Source organism: Helianthus annuus, chromosome 13 (assembly GCF_002127325.2).
Source record: "Helianthus annuus cultivar XRQ/B chromosome 13, HanXRQr2.0-SUNRISE, whole genome shotgun sequence".
Taxonomy (NCBI): Eukaryota; Viridiplantae; Streptophyta; class Magnoliopsida; order Asterales; family Asteraceae; genus Helianthus; species Helianthus annuus.
This window is the reverse complement of record NC_035445.2, coordinates 163,547,569-163,565,948: the sequence shown is the minus strand read 5'-3', so window position 1 is coordinate 163,565,948 and position 18,380 is coordinate 163,547,569. Positions and strand designations below refer to the sequence as shown.

Genomic DNA, 18,380 nt, shown 5'->3' with positions numbered 1-18,380 from the left:
GCCCAGTAGAGCCACCCGTTACTTACTGTTACGCACTTACTTACTGTGAACTCGCTCAACTAGTTTGTTGATCATTCTGTTACATGCCTTGCAGATCGTTAGGTACATGGAGCTTGCACAAAGAGGAGCCGGTCGTTGTGGACAAGGATCGTATTACTTTGTTAGACACTTATGACATTTCAGTATTTTTAACTTGGGTTTACAACAATGCTTCCGCTACTTAAACAATGCTTGGTTTTGAAACATCAATCATGTCATGATGAACTACTTTAATGACTTTTATTATTATTAAATGCTATGTTTGATATGATTGATGGCTTGATCCTGGTCATGTCACGCCTCCAAGCGGTGGTACTCCGCGTGTGGATTTTGGGGGTGTGACAAAGTATTCCAACATTATTATTTCATATATATAAATGAGCAAGTTTCGTACCTTATGTTTGGGGACTTTTTCAAAAATAAAAGAAAAAACTTGGTTTTTCACTTTCAACCTTAAAGTTTTTTCTTTCACATTTTAACCCATTTAAAATTTTTACTTTTAACTCAAACTTTTTCATCTTTTGTAATTTAACACAACACTTTATTATTTACAACTTTGGCCCCTCCATACTTTTTATCTTTCGCAAGTTTTTCGTTTTACGTTTCGTTCTAAGTTTTGCGAGTTAACATGTCGTAGCGTGCATGTGAGGTTCAACGTTTTTGCTCTATTTTTTTTATATTTGACAGACTCGTCGCAACGCGTACATTTTTTCCCTTTTTGAAAACTTCCCCGCAACGGGCGGGTCCTAGATCGACTAAGTTATTATTTTGTATGTTTTACGTTTCTGGTTAATTTCTTCGCATTAAAACACTGTAACGGGTGTGCGTGGTTCAACAATTTTAGTCTCATTTTCATTTAGTGTAATTTCAACCATTTTATCTATTTTATTTTTACGATTTTGAGAGTCGATGTCGTTGTGGCATTGGTGCTACTTGACACGGTTTTACGAACGTTTTTAACCTATTAAATTTTTTACTAATATTTTGTTTCGGTTTACCCCTTATACTTCCTTTGCTACGTGCATATTTTATATACCGGTATGTATAAATGTGATTTGTTCTACATTCCGACGTAAACCTTTTTTTATAGACAAATCAGGTCAAACATAATACGTTTTTGTTTAAAGAAACCATTTTTACGTGCATATTTTTATGTACGTTTGGTAAAAAAATCAAGTTGTTCTACGTTTCGACGTAAACTTTTTTTTTAAATGATTCAAGTCAAATATAATATGTTTTCGTGTTTATTTTATGTATGTTTCGTAAAGATTTTTTCGAACCGAGTGGAGTCAAATTATGGTTTCTTTTTCTCCTCTTTTTCCGAAAGCTCTAATTAATCCCTTTGGATTACATGTGCATATTTTCCTTCATACCCGTTACGTTTTCTATGTATGAGTTGGGTCACATATAATACGTTATGATTGTTCGATATGAATTCCATTTACTTTACGTTTGATCCAATCACAATGCTTATACAGGTTACACTGAGTTCAACTGGATACGTCGAAATGTGTGTTTTCATATGGTTAATGCATCATATAACGTTTGGACTAATCCATTCAATGTTTACGATATACCCGTGCCGCAACGCGGGCGGGTCTTAACCCTAGTTCGTTCAATAAAGTAAATAATACTTCATATTTTAGGTGGTCTTAAGACCATGTGTAGCGGTAATGTTCTTACCTTTGGGCGTTTTGCGTAATGTGGCAGCCCAGTCAGCAATGAGGCATTATGAGGCGTTTTCTAAAATGGGTGTAGTGGGGATGTGGGCCATTATGTTAAAAGATGCGTAATAAAATTAAATAAAAAACCATAAAAAATCTTATTGGACAAACAAAAGGAAGATCATGGGTGATTGGCCAAAACAAATGAACCAGGGCGTGGAAAAAAAGCACGCCAAAAGCAAATTTGGTGAAAAAAAGCCCCCGGGGGTAGGAGATGGGCGTTTTGAGGCGTTTTTTAGGGGGAAAACGTCCAAAAAAACCCCTATTACGTATGGTCTAAGTGTTTTCTAACATATCAAAGACGTTTTGATTGGTTATAATTACTTGGATTCATTTTCAAGAAAGTCACTGAAAGGATCTTTCCGGTGGCAGACCCAAAAAATATTTACTGGATGTGCAATTGGGTTTTTGCCTAAAAAATACATTAACTTTTTTTTAAAGAATGTGTCCGCCCACCCACCAAGACACATAGATCTGCCCCGCCCCGGATCTTTCCTATTAGTAGAGGGATCACAGTTTTATATACTCAAATTGCCTCTTGTGGTTACATAATTCACACAGATATGTCTTTTCATAGAATGGATTGAGGTATATTGCGATACATCAAGTCATCAACCTCTTTTCTTTAGTGACTTCAACGTCAAGTTACATATCATTTTACATTTCATCAATAAAATATGTTAGGTGTATAAAAAAATATATAAAATAACTTCTTAACTTACTTAGGCGTATCAAAAAAAAGTATATATAAAATAACTTGTTAACTTACTCAACTATTACAAAGTTAAAATTGTCCACCTAACTTTCAAATGAATTTCATATCGATTAAACCAATTTAAAATGGCTAAAAACCCCCAACTTAAAATTCTCTTATCGACAAAATACGGGCTTATATGCTTTTGATGGACATGTAGCTTTGAAAAAAAAAACTAGGAATGAAAAACATAAGTCGTTTAGGGGTGGGGTAGGTTCAGCCGTTCAGGGGCACGGGATAGAAGGGCCGGGGGGTGGCGGGGGGGGGGGGGGGCGCTCGACCTCTCGATTTTCGCTCAGTAGTGTCCGGTATGTAGTTTTCGTATAGAATTTTTTAGGTGTATACGTTTTCGACCCCTCGGTCGGAAATCTCAAACTTCGCCACTGGGTAAGTTATGGATAGATGGAGCACGAATGGAAGATCATTAAAGAGGGAACGTTGCATGGGTAGGGTAGGGGCCATATATGGGTCACCATTCGTCAGCGGGTAGTGTGGGGGTCGATGTATGCTATACGTTAGTGAGGTGTTGATGGTGTCTCCTAATGGGGTCGTGTTGAAAATTATACAATGATAATATTCGTGTGGAACTTAAATTCAAAGTTCTTTAGCTTTCTGTATTTTGCTATAGAACAATAAACTTTGATCACATTGTTAAATTTGAAATTTTGATTGGGAACTAATTGATTCTTTTATGACAAGGTTATGTGCTTATTAGGAATAAATAAATTACACTATTAAAATTTTATATGTACAACTAATATGTTCTATGATATTTTTATTGTTGAATGAGGTTATGTAAACCTAAGAAAACACAATGGGTTTTCTTATACAACAAATTTGTTTTGTAATTAGTATGTGTGTTTACATAATAATCATATTACATGTATACATTTTAAGGGGACATAGTTAAATAGATATTTCCAACACGGGGCCATCTTGACTTCTTGGATACTAATGACCATGTTACCTAATGAATGTAACAAGCTTTTATTATTTACTTAAATAGTTGTAAGAGGAACATAGCTATCAAAATTTGTTGACATCATATTGTAAGTCATTAATTTTTTTTTTTGTTATTGGATTTTAATAATTCTAATTTTCATCGATTGGCCGGCATCAATTCTAACTTAAAAAATCCTCTCTAACAATCCCAACTTGTAAGAGTTTTACCCCCATCGATCCTTTTCTAACTGGATTATAATCCGGCTAGTTTTTGCTGACGTGACAACTTACGTGACATAAACCTAGTCATTGGCTGATGTGGTTGCTTATGTGGCACAAACCTAGTTATTGGATTTTAATAATCCTAACTTTCACCACCACCGTCAACAACCACCACTATTAGCCGCCACACCACCACCAACCACCACCATCAGCAGCCACCACCACCACCATCAGCCGCCCACCCACCACCACCATCAACAACCACCATCAGCCGCCACCACCATCATGGCGGCAAAGGGTGGTGGTGGCGGTGGTTGTTGGTGGTGGTGAAAGTTAGGATTATTAAAATCCAATAACTAGGTTTGTGCCACATAAGTATATCCATAAGCAGCCACATCAGCCAATAACTAGGTTTGTGTCACGCAAGCTGTCACGTCAACAAAAAACTAATTGGGTTATAACCCAGTTAGAATATGATCGATGAGGGCAAAATTCTTACAAGTTGAAATTGTCGGGAGGAATTTTTTACTGGCAAATGGATGAAAGTTAAGATTATTAAAATTCAATAACCCTTAATTTTTTATGATGTATTGGTGCTTTACTATTAAATGAGACTTGATTGGTTATCTATGCATAAAATCACACATCTTGTTAATACTCATGTCAAAGTCCAACATTGATAAGGAGGTATGAAATTAGGATAAAATAATTAAACAATTGAAAGATGATTGTTCTTGAGAAATCAAATAGTCTAACCTCCTTACATCTGAAATTCAATGTCTCCATGTCATCTTTTGCTTTTTTTTCGTATATGTTTCGTAATGTAATACTCTTTTAGAGCATTCACATTCGAGACTCTTTACTCATGCATTCTATATAATATAGAGTAAAAAATAAAGAAAATATCAAAAACACTTCCACATTAGAGTCTCTATAATAGAGAAAGATTTATAGAAAACAAAATACAACCTCTATATTTAGAGGCTCATATTAACCCTCTATATTTTTGTTGTGAGTATGTAGGAATGAAAAAAAAACAATAAAATAAGTGTTTGTGAGTATGATAGAGATAAAGATAGGGAGTTGAATGTGAGAGGTTTTTGAATAATAAACAAAATATAGAGAAAAGTGTGTTTTTTAGTTGAAATATATAGATAGAGATGGAGCCATAAATGTAAATGCTCTTAGTGGTAAATGTATTGGTGCTTACATCTTTTTTTATTATTCTAGCAAGAATATACACTTATTTTTTATCTGATTTGTTATAAGCTAACCTATTTTAACTCGTGTTGAGAAAAAGTTATGGATCCATTACTGAGTTAAAAGTGAGAGGTAATTCACTTGAGATAAATTAACTTACTCAATTACTTTAAAAGAGTTTTGGTGTATGAGGATAAAGTTGAACAGTGTAACATTAATTAGGATATACTAATAATATTTACTATGTATACTGTGTAATAACTTTAAAGGTTACTTGTATATTAATTTTGTTTCATTTATGTTGATTCTAAAAGAACTTTTTTTTAACGGAAAAGGTTACATAACAGTATTCCTAAATTACATTAAATTTTACCTCATACAGGAATTGAATGCTGATCACTCTCTAAAAGACACAAAGCCTCTACCACCCATCAAAGTGGTGATGGCCTAAAAGAACATTTATTAAAAAAATATAAAATATAAACCAATGACAAAAAGACTCATAATAATTGAGTGTAAATAGTTTGTCAAAACAGATTTGAGTTGAGGCTATTTATTAACATTATAAATTCTTAACGTAGAGTCTTGCTATTTCATAAATTTTTGACAAAATGGGGCATGACTAATCATATGTTGTGTGATTCTCTCATTCTTAAATGCAATGTTTCTATTTTTTATGATGAGTAGCTTTTATACCCTTAAATATAATTAGGTAGAAAAAATTCAGATACTATATCTTTCCATCAAGAGATAACTTACAATTGATATATTTTATTCACAAAGTTTTGTGTAATAAATATAGGAAAAATTACAAGTTTTGTTATTTATCTTAATACTACTTATCAGGCGGTGTCATTTTTAATGAATTTTGACAAGTTTTGCCCTTTACAGGGAATTTTGTTGCACGTTTTGTCCTTTAGGCCTAACCCAGTTAGATTTTCTTGTTAAATCTTGTCACCCAAGGGTATTTTAGTCTTTTTGCCCATTTATTTCAAGAGCCAACCCTAAAATATTTTGTTTTATTCTTTTAAATAATATTAAATAAATGGGTGAAAAGACTAAAATACCCTTGGGTGACAAGATTTAACAAGAAAATCTAACTGGGTTAAGCCTAAAGGACAAGGGCAAAACTTGTCAAAATTCGTTAAAAGGGACACCGCCTGATAAGTGGTATTAAGATGAAGGACAAAACTTGTAATTTTTCCATAAATATATTACATTGATATAAGTCTGTAACATCAACACGCATACCAATCAATTAGGTCTATTTTGCCTACGAGTAACTCATGGATTTGTTATTAGCTACATAGCGAAGTCTACTAAGAAGGTCACCCACCATTGATTGTTTCCACTCAAGCACACTAAACAGGGGAGTTCTCGTCTCATCCACACAACAAATGTGCCTAAAACGTGTTAACGATATTTGAGGAGGTGCATTTATGACTCAATATCTATCTTATGTTGACATAACGAAACATAACAATGTAAGATTCGTCTAAAATGTTACAAAATCATATAACCAAGACGAAATTAAACTATAAACCAGATTAGAATCAAATTTCCAAACCAAACTATGGTCGAGGTTGCACATGGCGTTTGGAGTTGGATAACCGGAAGTGCGTATTTAGTAAATGATCCCACATTATTAAAGTCATAACATTTATTTGCCACTTCATCACCAATCACTTTCCATCATTTATACGTTTTTAAAAGTTCCTTACATCTAACCTAATTGTTTACAATTAACTACACATAATTACAATATACATCAAGAATTTACCTAGAATCCAAATAGTATTGAGTCAAAGTGAGATTGAGGATCAAAATCCACCACGATCATCACCATTGACAACCAAAATAAAAAACAAATAAAGATATATTACAAAAAAATGTAGTGGAAAAGAGGGACATAAATGGGCCACCATCTAATGGTGACAAATCAATTGCCCACCCCCCACCCTATGCCTTATTTCTGCCCACCCACTTTAACTTCGACCATTATGTCCTTTTCTTTCTTAATTCTTGGCAAGAGACATGTGACAATAACATAAACCAATAAATTGATACTTACTAATTTTTCTTTAATTTTCAAATGAAAATGTAAAAATTGATAAATCCATACTTAAGATTCATTCAAATGTACCTTGAGAACGAGGATGCATAGTGAGCCACCTATGCATCATGTGCTAAAGATGTGAGAATTTATCGTGGAGGTATGGGGATCAAATTTCAACACCATCTAATTTGCTTTGAGACACGTGATTTATCTTTCTCATGTTGATCGTGAGACTGGTCGGTGAGGGACGCCTAGTGGTGGCGTACGTCACTTTCATAGCGACTCACCCTAGACCATCTCCATTAAGAAGATTATGGCTGCTTTCAGCAAAAGAGAAAGATGACGTGGATGATAAAGGTAGTGAGTAGGGGGGGGGGTTTCTTGGTGAAAATCAGCCAAAATCATGCATGTGAGGGGGATTTGATGAAAGAGAGCAGAGAAGATAAAGATGGTGAGTGGTTGATGAGGCACTCTTAAAAACATAAAAAAACATTTTCTTTATCAGAGATGCTCTAATGATTATTTCCTTTATCGACCTATAATAAGATGATATGCAAGTTTTCCGATCACAAACATATGTAATCTAAGAAAGCACTTATGTTGTAGTAGTGATTGCCAATCGAGTGTCGAATTCCATGATTGCACAAAACCAATAATGGCAAGTTACCATAGTGCACAAAGAATGCACTGCTTTCAAACTCTGCATGGGTTATATGATGAAATAAAACTATCCACACATATGTAGCAGAGAGCGGACAAATCATGAACCACAATACCTAAAACAGCTCTAGAGTTATTGAAGACAACACATTTTTTATCTTTATTAGAAAGTTAAGAGAGAATCCGCAACGAAGAGGCAGAGATAGAACATATCATGTTTAGGTTTTATTATTAGTTTTCTTAAAATGGTAAAAATTTGTTATTGGGTGGATTTTAAAGCTAATTATACAATTAACAAATCTTTCACCGAATATATGATCTTCAAACATGTTGCGTTTACTAGAACAATAAACAATCCTAGGTATTACTTCTGCATTATTATCAAATAAGAAAACAAAAAAAAAAAAGCGACATATATATTTTTTTTTTCTAAAACAAACTTCAACACGCGTGTATACATGTTTCGAATCATAAATTACTTACGTATTCATCGTCTACTTCCTCACTACATATCGTCTGGCGTTTCTACATGCAAAAAATGATTCGACTTCAAGAGAGGTTTATCAGCGATGATAACAGAGCTATGTTTAGGACAAGTTTAGTATTCCAAAATCTTAACCCAGATTATAAAATTGTATCTTACACCCGTCACAATAGTCAATTCCTTGTTACTTATCAGGTTCATATGTTTCATGACCTATAATAAAAAGACATGCAAGTTTTACGACCATGGATGTATGATATCTATCAAAGCACTTGTGTCGTATTAGTGATTTGCCAATGGAGTGTCTAATTCCATGATTGCATTAATCCATTAATAGCAAGTCATCATAGCACATAAAAAATGCACCGCTTCAAACTTTGCATGGCGGGGTTATATGATGAAAACTTACCACACATATGTATAAGAGAGCAGACGAATCATAGATCACAATACCTAAAACATCTCTAGAGTTATTGACGACAATACATTTTACTTTATTAGAAGAGTTAATTACTGTTTTCGTCCCCGTGGTTTGTCAAAAATCACTATTTCAGTCCATTAGTTTAAAAATTGCGATTTCAGTCCCTGTGGTTTCACTTTCGTAACCATTTCAGTCCTTGTGGTTTCACTTTCGTAACCATTTCAATCCATTTATTCTGTTAAGTACAGGGACTGAAATGGTTACGAGGTGGACGGAAATGGTTACGAAAGTGAAACCACAGGGACTGAAATCGCAATTTTTAAACTAATGGACTGAAATAGTGATTTTTGACAAACCATAAGGACGAAAACAGTAATTAACTCTTATTAGAAAGTTAAGAGGGAATCCACAATGAAGAAGTAGAGGGAGGTCACACGATGTTTAAATTCTATTAACCGTTTTCTTGAAATGGTAAATATTTGTTATTGAGTGGGTTTTAAAACTCATTAGACAATTAATAAATCAACTACCGCCTATATGACCTTCCAATATGCATTCGTTTACCAAAACAACAAATAACCCTAAGTATTACTTATTCAATTATTACCACATAAGAAAACGAAAAAAAACAACATATTTTTCTAAAACAAGCTTCAACACACATGTATAGATTTTATCGAATCATAGATTACTTAAATGTTCATCGTCTACTTTCTCATTACATACCATTTGGCGTTTTTACACGCAAATAAATGATTCGACTTCAAGAAAGCTTTCATTAGGGATAACAAATAAGATTGTTCTAGTCTTCTGGACAAGTCCGGTATTCTAAATCTCAACCTAGATTATTAAACCGTATCTTACACCCGTCTTAATACTTAATTCCTCATTACCAACTTGAAATATTATTTATATATCTAATACAATCAAATAACAATAATAAATAATCTAATACAATCAAAAACAATCTAATACAATCCTATAACATATAACAATAATAATAATAATTTATTTTTTTTACAAATAACAATGAAAAATAATCTAATACAATCAAATAACAATAATAATAATAATTAAAACTTTTCACAACATAATAAATACAGAGAAATCAAGAGAGAGAAACAAAAAAAAAAAAAAAAAGCAAGAAAAAGCAAACCAAATAGTCATCAGCTGTCATCTTCATAGCATCAGTTGCCATTCTGCATTCACAGTTCACCTTTATGCAGAGAACCAACAAATCTCTCTGCATTCTCCATTAACACACTCATAACACACACACACACACACACACACTCTCTCTCACTCCTTCACAAACCCTAACAAACAACCACTTGAGTAGCAGCAACACGAAGCTCAAATCTCACCACTAGTTACACCTCTTTGTTTATCTCAGATCTGTCTGGTGAGTTTATTCAACATTTTGTTTAATTTCACGCGTTTTGTTGACTTTAATTTGTTTATTCTCGTTTTTGATTTGATTTTGTAATCGATTATTATGTGTTTTTTGTTCGATTAGGTTTAAATTTGATCATAATCTCTTCTACAAGAACACGATTAGGTTTCTGTAACTAATTTTGTTTAATTATTGTTGAATTGAATTTTCAGGCGTTTTATTGATTTTAATTTGTGTTATCTGTTTGTGTGATTTGTTTTTTTTTTATTTTATTTCATTTTTTTATAAGATGATGTGATGTTTTTTGTTTTGATTAGGTATGAATTTGATCCGTGAGCTAGGGATGAGAAATAGTGTACTTAACACTGTTTACTGGTACAGTACCGATCGATACCGTATCGTACCGTTAATGACCGAACATATACGTTACGGTATATATTAGGTTTTGAATGTAGGTCAGTTTCGGTATCCGAACTGCGCGGTACCCTACCGTACGCTTTCGGTATCTTTAACTGTACCTGTACCGACCAAACATGTACGATACTGTATTCGATTTTGAATTTAGCTCAAATTCGGTGTCGGTATCATGCGGTACGGTGCCGATTCAGGACTTTTAATTGTACCGACCTAATATAGGTATTCGGTTTTGACTTTTGAATTTAGCTCAATTTCGATATCAGTAGTGTGCGGTAGGGTACCGGTTCAAGACTTTTAACGGTACTGACCGAACATATACGGTACGGTATCTGGTTTTAGTTTAAGCTAAATTTCGGTATCGGTACTTGTAAGATGCGTTTACTATGGTACCAGTACCGATCTCATCCCTAACGTGAACACTTTTGATTCTATTAGTTAAAATTTGGAACAAAATATTGTCATTGATGATGTTTAAAGGTTTGATTGGAAAGTTAATGTAGCACTAGGTCAAATAGCTAAGCTAAAACCTAAACATACCTATTTGGCTATTTGCCGCCTGGACTGACCATTGTGCTTGCTGCAAGTTTTTATTATATTGAACAAAAGCTAGCTATAATAAGCTATTGATGCTTTGAATATCTTTTGGTTCATAAGATTCCCATTCTATTCTGGTATCCAAGGGTGTTTCATCATTTTAATTCATAGAGTAAATTACGTTTTTGGCCCCTGTGGTTATATCACTTTTACTATATTAGCCCAAAATAAGAATATTTAACATATCTGCCCCCATGGTTTCTATAACTAACCATTTTGGCCCCTAAGTGTAGAGATCATGGGGGCCAAAATGGTTAGTTATAGAGACCATGGGGGCTAAAATTGTTAGACTTAGGGGCCAAAATGGTTAGTTATAAAGACCATGGGGGCAGATATGTTAAAAATTCTTATTTTGGGCTAATATAGTAAAAGTGATATAACCATAGGGGCCAAAAACGTAATTTACTCTAATTCATATTGATATCAAAACACTTTTTTTACAATGCTTTTCATCAATAGGTAGACATAGTTGCATCCATTTTGGTAGTTAGAGTTGTTCTTTATTAAGGTGTTAATTGCTTTTGTGACCCTTTAAAATTGCAGCATTTTCATAGGCAAACTATGTACCAAATAAAATGTTGGAGTAAAATACCATTTTCGTCCCTAAGGTTTGGCCAGTTTTGCGAATTTTATCCAAAGGTTTGTTTTTCCGCATCTGGATCTAAAAGTTGCCATTTTCATCCAGCTCGTTAACTCCATCCATTTTTCTCGGTTATATCAGGGGTGTTTCCGTCTTTTTTGTTAACTTAAAGGACAATTCGTTCTTTTTCACTTTATGTACAAGTATTTAGCATAACGTATAAGTATTCGAAAGAACGAATTGCCCTTTAAGTTAACAAAAAAGACGAAAATACCCCTGACTTAACAGAGAAAAATGGATGGAGTTAACGAGCCGGATGAAAATGGCAGGATTTCAAACCATTTGGATCCAGATGCAAAAAAAAAAAAAAAAAACAACCTTTGGACGAAAGTCGCAAATCTGGCCAAACCTCAGGGACGAAAATGGCATTTTACTCTAAAATGTTGTTACTGTTATTAAATTGCTTAATCTTTTGCCGAACAGCGACAAGAAGAGAATGCTGATTAATGTTATATACCATAAGCAGAAATGAGGAGAGTTCATGATTCACAAAAGCTTCCGGTTTCAGGCGAGATGATGCCCGATATCATAAAAGTATCAAGTTCACATTTCGGTTCGGTTAAAGAAGACGTTAATCATTTAAACGCACACAAAGTTCACGACTCTAGTTTGCCCGTATCTGTAACAAAGTGTAAAGGGAAAGACTCTTTACGGGACGATGATTCTTGTGACGATATTGGTTCCACCTCTTTCTCGGGAGCTAGTCACCCGCCTGAACCCGTTGACATGGATCTAATGACGCCCGTTTGCGTACCCATCGGTCAAAAAAGTTCCATAAACGGCGTGTTTATCGAAGATCTTTCTATATCACAAAATAGAGTAAGTTCTCCCGTATGTCGAGATTCCGACGCGAAAGAGTGTGTTTGGGATGTTTCTTTACCTCCGAGTGGTAACGTAAGCCCACATAGTAGCATTGGTAGTACAGGCTTCTTTACGTCAATGAGCACAGGCACAAGCACATACCGTATGAGTGATGGAACGCTTAGTGTTGACCGTGTTGACCGTAATTGTGGAGTTACAAAACTACCCCTTCGAGGGGAATCTCTTGAAAGTGGGAAAACGAGTATAAGCCGCGTTAGTGATAGTAGCGGTGTCAGTGACGAGAGTAACTGGAGTAGTTTCACAGGTGGCACCAACAAGCCGCACAAAGGTAACGATCCTAGGTGGAAAGCGATTATTGCAATTAGGGCACGCGACGGGCTTTTGGGTATGAGTCATTTTCGGTTGCTTAGACTACTCGGGTGTGGTGACATTGGTAGCGTTTATCAGTCGGAGTTGAGTGGGACCCGATGCTATTTTGCAATGAAGGTGATGGATAAGGCGTCACTTGCTAGTAGAAAGAAGTTGTCGAGAGCTCAGACCGAAAGAGATATATTACAATTGCTTGATCACCCGTTCTTGCCGACGTTATACACTCATTTTGAAACCGATCGGTTCTCGTGTTTGGTCATGGAGTATTGTCCAGGTGGCGATTTGCATACACTGAGACAACGCCAACCTGGCAAACATTTCTCGGAATATGCAGCAAGGTATGTATTTATGATAACTTTAACTGAACACGAACACGGACATATAATCAAACACATTTTTTCTGATAAAGTTCGTTTATTAAGAAAATGGGCATGTTCATGTTCGTTCGTTTAAAATCTTAAAATCTAAACGAGTAGTTCACGAACGTAAACGAACAAAAGACAAACAAACTTAAACAAACGTAATTTAACACACAATAAACAACACAAATGAACGTAATTGAAGAAACATAAGAGTTAATTACTGTTTTCGTCCCTGTGGTTTGTCAAAAATCACTATTTCAGTCCATTAGTTTAAAAATTGCGATTTCAGTCCCTGTGGTTTCACTTTCGTAACCATTTCAGTCCACCTCGTAACCATTTCAGTCCCTGTACTTACAGAATAAATGGATTGAAATGGTTACTAAAGTGAAACCACAGGGACTGAAATGGTTACGAAAGTGAAACCATAGGGACTGAAATAGCAATTTTTAAACTAATGGACTGAAATAGTAATTTTTGACAAACCACAGGGACAAAAACAGTAATTAACTCAAACATAAATGAACATAAACATGTGTAAATAAACAAACATAAACAGGAGTAAATAAACAAACATAAATGAACGAACAAAATATGTGTTCATGTTCCTTCGTTAACGAACAAAAAGTTGTGTTCATGTTGGTTTGTTATCAAATAAACAAACTTCCCGCCAAACAAGTTTACAAACAGTTCATGAACGTTGGGTTCGTTTACAGGCCTAGTTGTTGTAATCAATATGTTATAAGCAATATTGTTGTAATCTATATGTTTCCATATTTTGAGCAGGTTTTATGCTGCCGAAGTTTTATTAGCTCTCGAGTATCTCCATATGCTTGGAGTTGTATACAGAGACCTAAAACCCGAAAACGTTTTGGTACGCGATGACGGTCACATAATGTTATCAGACTTTGACCTCTCGTTAAGATGCACCGTGTCACCCACCCTCGTTAAATCATCCTCGTTGAATTCCGATCCAACCAAACGCCGCCCGAGCAATGACTTTTGTGTGCAGCCCGCTTGTATGGAGCCCACATCCGTCTGCATTCAACCCGCGTGTTTCCTCCCGCGTTTTTTCCCGCAAAAGAGCAAGAAAAAACGAAGCCCAAAACCCCGTCTCGACCCCACCCCTCTCTTCGGTCAGCTTCCCGAACTTGTCGCAGAACCAACCGCAGCCCGGTCGATGTCGTTCGTCGGGACCCATGAATACCTAGCGCCCGAAATCATCAAAGGAGAGGGGCACGGAAGTGCGGTTGATTGGTGGACATTCGGGGTATTCTTGCACGAGTTGTTATACGGTCGAACGCCTTTCAAGGGTGCGGGAAACCGAGCCACTTTGTTCAACGTAGTCGGTCAACAGCTACGGTTTCCTGACTCACCGGCTACTAGCTACGCGAGCCGGGATCTGATCAGGGGTTTGCTTGTGAAGGAACCACAACACCGGCTCGGTGTTAAACGGGGAGCTACCGAGATTAAACAACACCCGTTTTTCGAAGGTGTGAATTGGGCTCTGATTCGGTGTAGTACGCCTCCAGAAGTGCCTAGACCCGTGGAGCCTGAACCGCCCATGAAGTTCGGGCCGGTTGACCAAGTTGCGATGGGCAATAATAGTAAACGAATGGCGGGACCGGGTGTTAAGCCTGGAGGTAAATATCTTGATTTCGAGTTCTTTTAGCTATAGCCCATTCTGTAATATTTAGAATTGTTATAGTTTTGTTTGAAGAGTTGTAATCGTTATCGCTATTCAATCTATATGTGCAACCATTATGCTTTATTGTGTTTTCTTTTCACCATTGTTTTGAAAAAATTGACTGGTAATCGAACCGGTTGCCTTATTGGTTCACTCGTCATTAACCAAGTCATTGGTTCAACCGTTACTCGTCAGAACCCCACCGATCCATATCAAGACAATCCAACCCCTATTGAAGTGAACCAACCTTGTGTTTGGTTTCCTATCCGACTAGCTGATCGAGTCCGATTATGAAAACACTAGTTATCACCTATAAACTCTTTAAAGATGTTTTCAAAATGTGGTTCAAATTTTAGTGATTTACAACTGAGGTGCACAAATCGGGTTTTTTTGAATACCCGGTTCCGGGTATGGAACTGGGTTTAGGTACGACCGGGCTCTTAATTTTCGGGTATTGAGAATACCCGGGTCGGGTTCGGGTCCAGGTTCTGACCAGGAATTCCATACCCTATGTACTCAGGTTCGGGTCGGGTTTTATAATACTCGGGTGTTATAATACCCTATTTCCGGGTTCGGGTATGGCTCGGGTATTGAAAAACCCACATAGGATATTGATAAAACCCGAACGGGTATTTGAAAACCCGGTTAGCGAAATAAGCAACAGAATGTGTGTAGCGAATTTTGTGCGCACTTTTTCAAACTTTTTGTTCTTTTTTGTTAAATACGAACATTTTTTAAAATCTGGTCCGGGTATTTTAAAACCCGGTTACAGGTATTATGTAAACCCGGTTATGGGTATTCATTAAACCTCGTTCCGGGTGTTCTTAAAAACCGGGTATAATACGGGTACTAAAAAAACCCGGTTACAGGTTCGGGTTCTGATGACATTATGCATATCCGGTCCCTACCCTACGGTTAGGGTCGGGTTCAGGTTTTAAAAACCCGGTTATTACAATACCCAGTTCTAGGTCCGGGTTTTTTTGTGCACCACTATTTACAACCAACAAAAGTTTATCAAAATGATTGATGATCGAACTCGTATGTGGATTAAAATAAAGGTGTCTAAAATGGTTAGATTGGAATACGTGGTGTAAATTTAATGTAATTTGTAAGCTCTAGATGTACTTTCTCGTACGATCTAGCTTCTTGCTAGTCTGTTTTCTTTTGACGTTAAAAAAATTGGCAACCAGTGGTCGATGTTTTTGAAAAGCGTCTTGCGCTCTGGAAGGCTTCGCTCCTGTCGATTGGTGGTAGAGTCGTTCTAATCCGCTCGGTGCTAGAAAGTCTCCCGTGCTATTATTTTTCTCTGTATCGAGCCCCCGTCAAGGTTATTCATGATCTAGAGGCTCTTATCAGAAAATTCCTTTGGGGAGGAAATTCGGAGGTGAAGAAAGTCCATTGGGTAGCTTGGGAAAGGGTCGCTTCGCCGGTTAACATGGGCGGTTTGGGTCTTCAGAATCTCAAAGACATCAACACGGCTCTTTTGTCTAAATGGGGGTGGAGATTCAAGAACGAGCAAGGCAGTTTGTGGGTTAAGGTTATTAGCGCTCTTCACGACGGTAAGTCGGATTGGGATTTTCTCCCAGTTAAAAAGGTGTACGGTGGGGTTTGGAATATCATTGCATCAGTCTTGAAACGTCCGTTGTTCGACAATGTTCCGTTGCGGAGCTTATGTAAGGGAGTGGTGGGAAAAGGAGACAGTATTCTTTTTTGGCTTGACCCATGGATTGACGATGTTCCATTAAAAGAAAAATTCCCTGCTCTGTTCAAGTTAGAGGTGGTGAAAAATTGTAACGTCTTAGATCGTCTCGGTGGCGAAGGCATTTGGCTCTGGAGACACGATCCAGACTCCATCGAAGAGATGGTTGAGTGGGAGTCGCTTAGGGCGGCTGTGTCTGCTGTCACACTTTCGGCTGGGTCCGATAGATGGAAATGGCTCGGTTCCGGTTCGGGTGAGTTCTCGGTGGCAGCGGTGAAACGATCCATAGTGTCCAGCCGTGATTTCAGCAATCGATACGTTATGAAGTGGAGTAAATGGGTTCCAAAGAAGTGCAACATTTTCGCGTGGCGTGCGGAGATGAATAGGATTCCTACGGTGGAGGCTCTTGAAAAAAGAGGTATGTTTTTGTTTGACGATGGGTGTAAATTCTGTAATGAAGGCCTGGATTCGGTGACCCACATATTCACGGCTTGTCCCCTTGCTTTGGGTGTGTGGGAGAGGATTAGTTTTTGGTGTAGGATTCCGAGGTTTTTTATCTTTTCGTTTAAAGACCTGGTCGAGATTCATAAGTCCGGTATAAGAAGGTCGGTGGAGCGGAAAGCCATTCACGGTATCATTCTCTCCGCGTGTTGGATGCTTTGGAAGGCTAGAAACAACTTGAGGTTTAACGACAAAAAAAGTAGCATTGAAGAAGTGTTTAGTGAGATTATGGTAGTTAGTTTCTATTGGTTTAAATATAGGGTCAAGAAAGGTAGTTTTGATTGGGGAGATTGGTGTAAATTTGTGAATATGTAAGTTTTGTTTTGTTTGTCCGTCCCGGTTTTCGGGTTCGGCTTTTTAATGAAGTTAGCCTTTCAAAAAAAAAAAAAAACGTTCACACACCCCTCCCCTCTCTCTCTGTATATACATAGATATATATAAAGAGCGAGATACAGTAAAAATGGATGTGAAAATAAGATTTATGAATACGAGAAAAAAATAACTTCATCAAAAAATTGTTTAAACCGGTCAAACAGGCTATGTGGGCCACTATCTTTTTTGGGTGTAAATTTCAAGAAATGTTAAAGGTCACACCTTTACTAAATGATGGATGATCAAGATGAATAATTGATACATACATCTCTTATTTTTTGAGTGGTAAAACATGACACCTTTTGTTTGACTAGTCAACAAGTAGGTCATCCACATTTGAGATTCCATTGTAATGCTTTGTGGGCCCTCTTTCATAGTGGCAACCATTGAAAATGTTGATATTTTCAGTCAATCATTTTGTTTTGATGGAGGTGACCACCAAAATTGTTGGTGAGATTTTTTAAAGATTGAATCTTTTTGTTTCTATTTCAAGTTTTCAAGTTGCATAATTGGCTATCAATCACTATGTTGTCATGATATGATGATATCCCTCTTTATCTTAGAAAATATTATAAAATTATATATAATAGAGTTAATTGCCCGGATGGTCCCTGTGGTTTCATATTTTTTCACGTTTAGTCCCCACCTTTTGAAAATAACAGGTATGCTCCCTATGGTTTGTTATTTTGTTACTTGGACAGTCCCATGAGTAGATGTCAGTTAGTTTGGAAATAGCAGGTATGCTCCCTATGGTTTGTCATTGTGTTACTCGGATAGTCCCCGAAGTAAATGTCAGGGGACTATCCGAGTAACAAAACGACAAACCATAGGGAGCATACCTGCTATTTCCAAAAGATGAGGATTAAACGTGAAAAAACGTAAAACCACAGCTATATAATACTAATATAGAATTAAAAGGACCAAAAAGTTGATGTGAAAAGTCATATTTACCCCTACAAAACAAAAGGGATCCACCACAAAAGTGGACAATTGAGGCAACACATAGTGGTGCATTTGGTAAACCT

At 36.4% G+C, this 18,380-nt stretch overlaps 1 protein-coding gene across 3 annotated transcripts; it reads left to right on the top strand.

Moving 5' to 3' along the window:
* Positions 1–9,653: 9,653 nt before the first annotated feature.
* On the top strand, positions 9,654–14,867 carry LOC110900112 (serine/threonine-protein kinase D6PKL1). Of its 3 annotated transcripts, none has more exons than XM_022147016.2 (3): positions 9,654–9,904; positions 12,013–13,075; positions 13,883–14,867. In XM_022147016.2, the coding sequence occupies exons 2-3, from the start codon at positions 12,015–12,017 to the stop codon at positions 14,766–14,768; spliced, it is 1,947 nt and encodes a 648-aa protein (XP_022002708.1). In that variant the 5' UTR covers positions 9,654–9,904; positions 12,013–12,014; the 3' UTR covers positions 14,769–14,867. The 3 variants fall into 3 exon arrangements, with proteins under 3 accessions (XP_022002708.1, XP_022002707.1, XP_022002705.1); XM_022147015.2 differs by having other exon boundaries at positions 11,965–13,075; XM_022147013.2 differs by having other exon boundaries at positions 9,655–9,904; positions 11,970–13,075.
* The last annotated feature ends 3,513 nt before the right edge of the window (positions 14,868–18,380 follow it).

Coding starts and splice junctions, on each gene's coding strand:
- LOC110900112 (XM_022147016.2), top strand. CDS start 12,015: ATGAGGAGAGTTCATGATTCACAAAAGCTTCCGGTTTCAGGCGAGATG. Junction 13,076..13,882: donor TTCTCGGAATATGCAGCAAG/GTATGTATTTAT, acceptor TATTTTGAGCAG/GTTTTATGCTGCCGAAGTTT.